At 34.3% G+C, this 11,758-nt stretch overlaps 2 protein-coding genes across 2 annotated transcripts; both read left to right on the top strand.

The window, feature by feature from the left end:
* On the top strand, positions 1-1,143 carry LOC130957545 (F-box/kelch-repeat protein At3g23880-like). Its single transcript, XM_057884391.1, has one exon. It carries the CDS (start codon positions 1-3, stop codon positions 1,141-1,143), a length of 1,143 nt encoding a protein of 380 aa, XP_057740374.1.
* Positions 1,144-5,004: 3,861 nt separating this feature from the next.
* Positions 5,005-10,647, top strand: LOC130957544 (uncharacterized). Its single transcript, XM_057884390.1, has 4 exons — positions 5,005-5,399; positions 5,516-6,438; positions 7,034-8,251; positions 8,972-10,647. The coding sequence occupies exons 1-4, from the start codon at positions 5,200-5,202 to the stop codon at positions 10,645-10,647; spliced, it is 4,017 nt and encodes a 1,338-aa protein (XP_057740373.1). The 5' UTR covers positions 5,005-5,199.
* The last annotated feature ends 1,111 nt before the right edge of the window (positions 10,648-11,758 follow it).

Genomic DNA, 11,758 nt, shown 5'->3' with positions numbered 1-11,758 from the left:
ATGAGTGGCATTTCTCCAAAAAAAAATCCATTACCATATCTTGGTGATGACTTAGTATGGAAGATCTTAACTAAGGCTGATCCTAAGACTGTTGGCAGGTGTAGGACACTCAACAAGTCTTGGAATTTCAGGCTTAACACACCATACTTTGTGAAGCAGAACTGGGCTGAACAAAAGGGTCAAAACATCAATGTCATTGTTGGTGTTGGGAATCCTCCAGCAGACGAAAATTCTCAATGGTTCATTCGTGCTGATGTAAATGATGGAGTGCACTCGCAGCTAAACCTTCCAATTGTGATCAACCAACTTGGTTTTTACTCACTTATTGGCTCAGACCATGGAGTTCTTTGTATAAAATTATCTCAAGGAGGACTTAACTCAAGTCTACTCATATGGAATCCACTCACTGGAATGATGAAATATGTATTTGATGAGTCCAAAAAACACTACCGTCATCATGTTTCAGTTTTTGCATTTGGGTATTTGTATGATTCCATGGAGTATCGAATTGTGCATGTCTTTAAGCGCCATTACATACATAGGACCTTGGGCTGGAGTCTATATTGTTCATTTGAGAATGACTGGTGTGATTCCGGATCATTCACCAGCGACGTGCAAAAGTTGGGGCCAAAATCTATCATTGTTGATGGAATTGTTTACTGGATTGGCTGGGAAGGAACCAACTTCACTGAACCATCACTGATAATATCTTTCTCCATGATACAAAGGCAGTTTTTTGAAAGCATTATTCCAATTGATGCAAGATCAACCTATCACTCTCTTACAAATCTGCATGATGGGGTTGGTTTTATATCCTATCGTAATATAGGCTTCTCAAGGGAAGTTATAGTTTGGGAAATTACACATGATGGACAGGACAAGCTTAATTGGGATAAGAGGATCCGAGTTACAGGACTTGGCATTCCTTACAATCCATCTATGTTCATCGGAAAGGATATCATTTCCATCATGGAGTGTAGGAGTCGTTTTGGGGGATCCAATGATGCTGATAGGACAGATCTTTTGCTTTCAAGACTTAAGTGGAACGGAGCTAGGAGGGAGCACCTGATGCACCGTACTTGGCAACAAAATGTACACGTCAAGTCCATGACCATGCACTCTGAAAGTCTCTATATTGTGTAACCAAGCTTATGTTTCCAAAAAATTTGTTGTGTCTATCTATGTCATTGTATTTTGTTTTAGGTCAGAGCATCCTCAGTTGTTATAGTGGATGCATGATGATAGTTAGTTTCTTATTTGTCTTGGTTCTGTGTGTTTGGTTTTGTCAAAGAAACTCTTGAGTTTACAATATTTTATAAGAAAGCAGAATATAATCTGCAGGGTATTATATTATAGTGTATTAGGTCATTGCTTAGTGTGATTTCCTAGAGTGTCTTGGCTTAGTATCTACTCATTAATATAAATAGTTATAAGATTTGGTTGTAACACCAATATTGCGAGTGTTTATGTCCACACAATAATATAGATCTCTGAAAGCATAATTCGCATTTTTAATTTGAGCTCATACAGTCGATAGTAACTAAGTTAAACACAAAGAAATATAAACCATTTGGAAACGGTTTTGCAAATAGTTACAATAAGCTTGGCCAGCACAAATATAGTAGGATAATAAAACTGTAATGGAGGCTAAATTACTAAGAAAGTTGACTACTTAGATATTAAAGGCAACATGAGGGTATAAAAAGGCTATCAAAACATAACACAAAAAGGAGTAACCTTGGATAATAGAAATTTTTAAAACATTTTAAATGGTCAAGTTTATAATATCAAAAGAGTCAAAATAGAAGTCAAAAATGAATAAATAATTAAAAGATAAACTTTACCCCTAAAAGAAACAGGATCTTTTTAGTTATTAATATATTGTGTTTTGTAGTCCACAAAGAAGGAATCAAAACAATATGGTTAAAACCAGAATATTAATGCAAATTGAATTAAACCATAAATGCAGATATTAGCATGAAGAATGAATCTATACATCAATAATTCATAAAAAACAATATGGTTAAAACCAGAATATTAATGCAAATTGAATTAAACCATAAATGTAGATATTAGCACGATATAGTGGTGAATCAAAAAATTAATCAACCTAAAAACTAGGTCAAGAGGCAAGGGAAAAAAAATACAGTGGGGCATATAAGAAACAAAGATAACACCAGCATTGAGATAGTAGTTTAGGTTTCTTTAGTGAGTGAAGACGTCTAACAAAATATCCAAACCAGTAGAAATTTCAACAATACATGTGTAGCTAACAAAATACTGTGGCTGACCGTGTGTGGCTAAAGAAACTTTAAACTAGAAGTTATATGTAGGACTACTGTTAAAATGGACCAAAACTCCTCATTCATATCTAGGTGTAAAAGGAAGATTATCATGGATGACAAGAGAAAGAAGTTGAAGACATCACAATCAGACTCTCAGAGGACATTGTACACTCGAGTACCTCTGCAGCAAATCTTCCATAGCTCATCTTCACAAGAATCAGGTGCGTAAATTTTTAATAAAAAATAGTGAAATCTGTGCAATGTTCATCACTATATAATGTCCACTTAGATAATATCCTAAAGACGAAAATTTGGTAGTATTCTTAATAAGGTTCATCATATTCTGAAGTATATGGAATATGCTATGTAACTGTGTATGGGATATCAACATGCCTCAAAAACCTAAGATGTACTTTTTTTTCAGATAAACTTGAACAAAGGATGACTGGAAGAAGCTCAAGGTCTTCTATCTCAAGTGTTACAGTAGAAGAAAAAGAAGAAGGGCACAATGAAGCAGCGAGTAACATAACATTTGAAGTTCTTTAGATTAGCAAATTGTCTTACAAAAATGGATTCACTTTATACTCAATTTCTATGCAGAAATTTTAGAAAAAGGAAGAGAAACTCATTATGGATCTCATTACAAGGATAAGGAAAATTATGATACTGCAAAACACCACTACATAGACTCCGGCAGCTTAGGTACGTCCAAAAGGTCCCCATCAATTACTATAGCAATTTATCATGAGTGTGTGGGTGGCAGTGGTCATGGTGCTCATTCCATAGGCTAGATATTTTGATATGGTTAACTCATTTTCTATATATTTTTCCAACAAGTTGTACTGTTTTTCATAATTTAGTGTCACCACTTGATTATTAGACCCGGATATGTAAACTTTCCAACAGGTTGAACTGTCTTTCGTAATAATAAGTCATATTATGAATATTAGATCTGGACAAACTGTTAAAAAAATAGCAATCTCGGATACGGGGTTTTTATGAAGTCAGCAGATAAAAAGTTTGTGGGATGTAAAGCTTGGAAATGACATGTATTGTGTGAACCCTATAGGTAACATAAGTGCAGAGACGACGAAAATTTGCAGGAGGGAAAGGGCTCTTAAGCTGGCTAAAAAAAGAAATGTGAATACTCGATCAGGTTAGTTCCAAGTAGTTTATGTTGAGTACAATAATTTTTAACGAAATTGATGCAAACGGTATGGTCCAAGTAGATATAGTTCAAAAGATAGATAATTTTAAGTTTACTATCCAAACGCATATAGTCCTGGGGGCATCAAATCTTCTCACACATGGTACACACACTCAGTTGATAATCTTCCTTTATTTAGGGGTTGTTGCTTCGAGACTATTTAGTTCCTCAACTATAAACTAAATATATACACTCAAATCTTACTACCATATTTACAATTGAAAAAATTTATTGCAGAAACATATTCCAGGATGAATACGCGAACTCCAACCTCACTTAGAACCACAGCAAAAACTAGATTGCCACAAATTTTTAATTCAAATTCAAATGGATTAGGTCATGACGAGGGTGGCTCCGTGGACAAGAGTAACGTAGCAATGGGTAAGAAAATTTATATACAATATTAAGTGGCAGATATTAGAGAAGGATTCCTAATTAATAGTGTTAATTAGAAAAAATTGAGAAAAAATGTCTTAGCTTCAACTTCAAAGTGGTTATGTATTGGATTTACTTCATATTCCTTTAAACTCACTCTGCATAAGTAATAAAGTAAAATTATTTAGCAAAACTGGCTATTATGTTAAAAAAAATCAATGAACACCTAAAAGTGATTCTCACAAACACAAAAGCTTGGATTTTACGGCCTTTTATTCAAAGCAACTAGCTTATCAAATTTACCTTTTAAAATTTAATTTTCTATTAATGTAAAACATTTTTTTGTTGAACAAAATGAACAAGAATATTTAGTTCCCACAAAGTTCTCCAAAATAAGTAAACCAGTTAAAAAAGGTTATCTTTAAACAATAACAGATATTTTGTCAAACCAAATATTAAAAATTATTGACGATCCAAAATTTTTTAATAGAATACAAAAATGTTCCAGCTTCAACTTTTCAGTGGTTATGCATTGGATTTAGTTTACATTCCTTTAAACTAAGGCTACCTAAATAATTAAGTAACCTTAAAATGACGAATATACTATTTACTTAATAGACCAAAATATAAACATACTTAAAATAATTCAAACACAAAGATTTGGTTTGGTAACAATATTTTTTCAAGGGTAGTTTATCAAAATTAAATTTCAAAAGATAGTTTTTTGAATTTCTTGAAGTTTATTTTTGTTAAGTCAGAGTCAAAATTCATTTTTAATTTAATGAGCATAAGCAACATTTGTTTCATCAATTACTTTTACAGAATGCCAAATACTATATATGCATAAACGTAACAGACTTTTTGGAGGAATAATCTAACCAAGTGACACAAGATAACTTTTTCCTCAAAACTATATCTTGACTTCATCTATTATGCAGCAAATCGACCAGCTACTAATGACGCATGCACAAACACGCCTCCAAATAATCCTAACGAAGGTATATGGCCGAAAATAACCTACCTTAATGTGCCACAAGTATGTATTGAATGTTAGTTTTCAGACAATTTGGCTAAGTTGTCTATTATCATGTAGAGTACTGGCACATGGGAGATGCAATTCATGAATGTCAATATTGCCATGCTTTGTTTTGGTACGATGAAAGGTCACAAAAACAATACAACACATCTACCCCTACATATACTCTCTGTTGCAGAGGAGGACAAGTTGAAATTCCTCAGCTCCAAGAAGCACCCAAGGTTTTGTATGAGTTGTTATATGGCGATGACATCAAAAGCAAGCATTTCCGTGAGAACATTAGGACTTATAACTCTATGTTCCAATTCACCTCGATGGGTGCCAAGATTGATCGAACTATAACAAAAAGCAAAGGGCCACGCACGTTTATTCTATATGGAGAGAATTATCATCTGATGGGTAGCCTTATACCCGAAGAGGGGTGCATGGCAAGATTTGCACAATTATATGTGTACGATACACAAAATGAAATTCAAAATCGTATAGCAGTGATAAGGTGCGTAACGAAATTAAATATGGCCATGGTTATTATGTGTTGATTAAATCAATATGAAACTATTCATTTAACTAACACAATTACATAAATTTCGAAAATGATTGAACATGATACAGAGGAAAAGACAACAACAAAATACATGAAGATATTGTTAGAGATTTGAAGAAGATGTTGGACGATAACAACGTGTTGGTCAAGGCATTTCGAATGGTTCGGGAGTCTATAGGACCTGACTACACATCCACAGTGAAGTCGAGGTTGTTTGGCAAACGGGGTAAAGATGGTAGGCGATATAACCTACCATCCACTAATGAGGTTGCTGCGCTGATAGTAGGCGACTTTGATTTTGCCAAAACTGATAGAGACATTGTGGTTGAAACACATAGTGGGAGGCTACAACGAATTAATCAGCTAAATCCAGCCTATTTGGCATTGCAGTACCCTTTATTGTTTCCATATGGAGAGGATGGGTTCAAGGAAGACATTCCTCTAAATAAAAAAAGTGGTAAAGAAGATAAGGGTAGGCAAGAGGTCTCAATGAAGGATTTTTTTGCGTTCAGGATCCAAGAGAGGCTAGCCGATGCATCTCCATTGCTCTATTCAAGAAGGTTATTTCAGCAATTCTTGGTAGACGGATTCTCCATGATTGAGTCAGCCAGACTAAATTACATTCGGCTTGATCAAGAAAAGTTTAGGTGTGAAATGTACAAGGGCTTATCCGAAGCAGTGTTAAGTGGGGAAACTAGACCTGCGTCAAGAGGAAAACGTATCATCCTGCCTTCTTCATTCACGGGAGGGCCTAGGTACATGATACAAAACTACCAAGATGCAATGGCGATTTGCAGGGTGGTTGGCTATCCAGACCTTTTTCTTACATTCACATGTAATCCGAAATGGCCTGAATTAGAAGATTTTCTTAAGAATAGAGAACTACATGCAGAAGACCGACCAGACATGGTATGTAGAGCTTTCAAAGTTAAGTTGGACAAACTTATCCAAGACATCAGAAAGAACCAAATATTTGGGCGCGTTAGTGCAGGTAAACAATATCCTGTTACCTACTCTTTAATATTAATATGCATGTTTTTTAGCTCTTTAATATTAATATGCATGTTTTTTACCTCTTCCAATACATGTATGTTCGTTGTGGAGATATTTTGACTTTTTATGCAACCAATCATTTTATACAATAAAAAATTAACTTCTTCTATCACACGTTATTAAACAAATCCACAATAGAAATTTCTATTTCCAAAAAATACCTTAACACATATACACAAGACCCTTTATAAATTAAAATGTGTGATGTGAAGATTTTTGGATGAAAAGAAATATGGAACTGTAAAAATAGGGAACTAAATTACTGTTTAATTCACTTGCAGCCTAAGATGGCTACATTTTTTATATATTTCAGTTCCAGTGAAGTTTTTGAAACTTTACAAATTGCGAATTCCATTCAATTATAAAAAGCTTGCTAGATTTGTATGAATAAAGAGACAATCATTTATGAAATTAACCAGCCTTGTCGTTTTTCATCATATAACTATGTAAAAGCATCTCCTGTATTAACTAATGGGAAGTACACAATGTCTAAGAACCTGTATACATGTGTTTGTACATAATCTCCTTTGCAGTTGTCTATACAATCGAGTTTCAGAAGCGCGGTCTCCCTCATGCACATATTCTGTTATTTCTATATCATGATGACAAGTTTCCAACGGGAGAAGACATAGACCGGATCATAAGTGCTGAGATACCCGACAAGGTCAACGATCCACTATATTACGAAGCAGTGGAAAAGCACATGATGCATGGTCCATGTGGTAGTTTTAGGAAAGATTCACCCTGCATGGAAAATGGTCAATGCATGAGGCACTTTCCTAAGAGATTTGTTGCGAGTACTACTATTGATGAAGACGGTTATCCGGTTTATAGGCGCAGGGATGATGGCAAAATAATAACCAAATCAGGTGTGGAACTTGACAATCGATATGTCGTGCCTCACAATAGGAAGTTATTATTGAAATATGGTGCTCACATAAATGTTGAATGGTGTAACCAGTCAAGATCGATTAAGTATCTATTTAAATACGTCAATAAAGGCCACGACCGTGTTACAGCTTCATTTTACAAAAGTGCCACAAGTGATGCGGATAATGATCAGTGTGATGAAGTTAGTATGTATTATGATTGTAGGTACATATCCCCGTGTGAAGCTGCATGGAGAATTTTCGGGTATAGCATTCATTATAGGAACCCTTCTGTGGTAAGGCTAGGCTTTCACCTTCCTGGTGAACAACCAGTGATATTCAAAGACGATGAAAACCTGGATGACGTTGCTAGGAAAGAGTCTGTGAAAGAATCCATGTTCTTAGGATGGTTCGAGGCAAACAAAAAATACCCAGAAGCTCGATCTTTGACGTATGTGGAATTTCCTTCTAAGTTTGTATGGAAGGCTAATACTAGAAAATGGTTTCCAAGAAAATCTCATGTAGTTATTGGCCGTATTTTCTTTGTACCTCCAGGATCAGGAGAAATTTACTACCTAAGACTACTTCTAAATTTTGTTAGAGGACCTACCAGTTATGAACAAATTAGAACTATTGATGGTGTTATCTACTCGACATTTCGAGATGCATGCTATGCATATGGACTTTTGGCTGATGATAAAGAATATATTGATGCTATAGAGGAAGCAAGTCACTGGGGCTCAGGAGAATACTTAAGAAGGCTTTATGCAACACTTCTGTTTTCTAACTCGATGGCTAGGCCGGAACATGTATGGGAAAACACACGGAGAATGCTATCTGATGACATTCTTCATCGGCAAAGAAGGTTACTTAACAATCAAGGTATGCTGTTATAGTTATTATTATTAATTGTAGAAAAATAAGTGTTCTTATCTTTGTATCAGTTTGTCAATACTATTAATGTTACTAGACAACTATCAGTATAATTCTATCAATAAATATTAGTTGACTTATGAATGTGCCAGATTATAATATATTTTTACTTCACAAAATAAAGTATGAATCTCATACAAAACAAAAAGACATGGACACAATTCCCTAAATTAACAATAAACATTACTAACAAAATAATATACACATGAATCAAAACAAATTCTTTTTAAATGACATACTTACCTCGAGGTGGTTGAGCCACAAATTATATCTGAAGTTTACTATGCACAAAATGTCTCCATGGTCATAAATGCTTATATCGAAGTGTACAATAGGGTGTATCCTTTTTCCTTATTCTGCATCTTGCTGTATATATGCCCTGCAAAAAATCCAATTCTATTAAGCATTGAAGATATCATAAGAAGCTGAAAATATATTGCTATATAGATAATATACATCCAAATAGCGGAGTTGAAAATATCCAATATAGATTTGGGAAATATAATAATCAACTACGTGAGGTAAAACAAACGTATATTTAACTAAATAATGATCTCGGTCATAATAAGACAGATGTAAATGTAATTGATGTATGTATTTTATTGCAAATGTTTATCTTCTTCAAAATCATACTATTACTTACAACGGTGTATACACTTTGTTGAACAGAGTTACAAATTACAGATGAAGAATTATGGGATCTGACGTTGATAGAAATTGAAAAACTACTCAAGAGTTATAACAAGAGCTTAAGAGATTCTCCATCAATGCCATTCCCTGATATTGATACAAGTTTGATGCAAATTATGAATGGGGAAAACAATAAGTTGATTTCTGATGAGCTTCGGTACGATAAACGAATTTTGACTGCTGAACATGAAGTGTATGTACAACAACTTACAAACGAGCAAAAGAGAGCTTATGAAGAAGTGATGACAGCAGTGAATAGTGGGCAGGGTGGTGTTTTCTTTCTATATGGTTATGGTGGTACGGGAAAAACATTTCTTTGGAAGACACTTGCTGCAGCTATTAGGTCCAAGGGTCAAATCGTGTTGACAGTTGCTTCAAGTGGCATAGCATCCCTCTTATTACCCGGTGGTAGGACGGCACATTCTCGCTTTGCAATACCACTCAATTTGGATGAATTTTCAACATGCAACATAAAGCAAAATACTCCATTGGCTGAATTAATAATTAGAGCTAAGCTTATTGTGTGGGATGAAGCTCCTATGGTCAATAAACTTTGTATTGAAGCACTCGATAGGACCATGAGAGATATTTTGAGGTTCAACAATTTTGCAAGCTTGGAACAACCATTTGGAGGAAAGACAGTGGTTTTTGGAGGTGATTTTCGACAAATACTACCAGTAATACCCAAAGGTAGTAGGCAAGAGATTGTCAATGCTACAATTAACTCATCATATATATGGGATAGTTGTAAGCTGTTGACTTTGACAAGAAACATGCGCTTACAAGCGGACAATAGCAATTGTGAAAACAATGACTTAAGAGAATTTGCTGATTGGATTTTAAGCATTGGAGATGGCAAATGTGGATCATCTATAGATGGTATTGATAAGATCAAGATCCCAGATGATATATTGATACATGATTGGGATGATCCTATTAGTTCGATATGTAAAGCAACTTACCCTGAATTATTTTCCGGTTCAAGCTGTGTTTCACATGTAAAAGACAAAGCCATCCTCGCACCGACACTACAACTGGTTGATGAAATAAACAATTATATGATGAGTTTGAACCCATCCGAAGCTCAGACTTATTATAGTTCTGATACAGTTTCTGAATCTGAAACAAATAATGATATTTTGGCATCAATTCACACACCAGAGTTCCTAAACACTATTAGATGCTCAGGAGTACCAAACCATGAGATAACTGTTAAGGTAGGGACACCAATCATGTTACTAAGAAATATAGATCACTCAGCAGGTCTATGTAATGGCACACGATTGGTTGTGTCCAAACTTGGAAAGCACATAATAGAAGCAAAAAGTTTAACAGGGCAAGGAGCTGGCCAAAAAGTGTTTATTCCTAGAATGACCCTAACCCCTTCTGATCATAGGATACCATTTAAATTTCAAAGGCGACAATTTCCTATCATGGTTTCTTATGCAATGACAATTAACAAGAGTCAAGGGCAGTCGTTGTCACATGTTGGTTTGATATTAAAAAAGCCTGTATTCACACATGGACAACTATATGTTGCAGTTTCAAGAGTTACCAATAAAAGAGGGCTCAAGATCATAATATGTCATGAAGAAAAAGAGAAGAAAGAAACAAACAATGTGGTGTTCAAAGAAGTATTTACAAACGTTGAATAAGTAGTTTTATTATGCGAGTACCACCCATAAGGTATGTCCCAATTGCATGCTTCTTAGTTCAAGATCCTCATATGTTTTTAATATATGGATATGTTCTAATTTCATGGTTTTTAGGTAGGCCTATCAATTTATAATTCTTGGTTGTGGGTTAGTCAATCAAGTTAAAGCGAACATATAGGATCAGTAAGGTATTAAATGTAGCATTCCATCAGAATAAATTCCATTCGAATATATATATATATATATATATATATATATATATATATATATATATATATATATATATATATATAAGCGCATTTTGTAATGTGCATAAAAGAAATTCACAATGATCTCCATATGGGATGGCAGACCATCCTTATAACAATATACCACAAATCCATCATAATTAACCTAACAGATCATTGTTTTTGCAGGTGATATTTTCAAACCAGATATGCTGAGTAGAAAGAGAGTTTCACACCAGATATGTTGAGTAGAAAAAGAGAGCAAGAATCCAAAAAATGACATTTTGGAATTAAAGTTCACAACCGCTTGCAGAAATAGCTCTAATTCTACTATATTAGCAAGTAAATCAGTTAGGTTGGCATTAAACATGTGAAAAGTATATGCTCAGATGTCGTTCATTCAAATTCATCGACAGAACTCATGTCACATTTAGTGATTTTTTCTAACTAAAAGTTAAAAAAGGTAGCATTCTCTTTCTTTATTTCAGGTGACTTTCATATTAAACCCCCAGAAAAGGAGTCACACAAGTAGAACAACTATATAGTATCCCCTCGATCAATCTGACCTCAAGATGGTGCATTTTGGTTTTTTATGACTTCACAAGAGCATTAGTTGGCCTTTCATAAGTCAAAAGATGGTGCATTTCTATTTTTTATGACTTCACAAGAGCATTAGTTACCATTTCATAAGTCGAGTCATGTTAACTTTAGTGCGAGTGGAAACAGAATATATGAAGTCTAAATTTAAAATTTGTTAGAACTGTGAGGATATAACTTTATTATCCATTATTTGATAAAGTTATTTTCTTAAAAATGTCTTTTTATAACATTTGAGGCAATCACTCTTATCAGAATTTAACATCCATAATATGAAAAAATTATCT

Source organism: Arachis stenosperma, chromosome 10, assembly GCF_014773155.1.
Source record: "Arachis stenosperma cultivar V10309 chromosome 10, arast.V10309.gnm1.PFL2, whole genome shotgun sequence".
NCBI classification, from domain to species: Eukaryota; Viridiplantae; Streptophyta; class Magnoliopsida; order Fabales; family Fabaceae; genus Arachis; species Arachis stenosperma.
Note: the sequence above shows the minus strand (reverse complement) of the source record. Positions and strands in the feature narration are given on the sequence as shown.

Bases quoted from the DNA above. Each gene is read 5' to 3' on its own strand.
- LOC130957545 (XM_057884391.1), top strand. From the start codon at position 1: ATGAGTGGCATTTCTCCAAAAAAAAATCCATTACCATATCTTGGTGAT.
- LOC130957544 (XM_057884390.1), top strand. From the start codon at position 5,200: ATGTTCCAATTCACCTCGATGGGTGCCAAGATTGATCGAACTATAACA. The intron at 5,400-5,515 runs GTGCGTAACGAA...AACATGATACAG, and splicing joins AATCGTATAGCAGTGATAAG to AGGAAAAGACAACAACAAAA. The intron at 8,252-8,971 runs GTATGCTGTTAT...TTTGTTGAACAG, and splicing joins AAGGTTACTTAACAATCAAG to AGTTACAAATTACAGATGAA.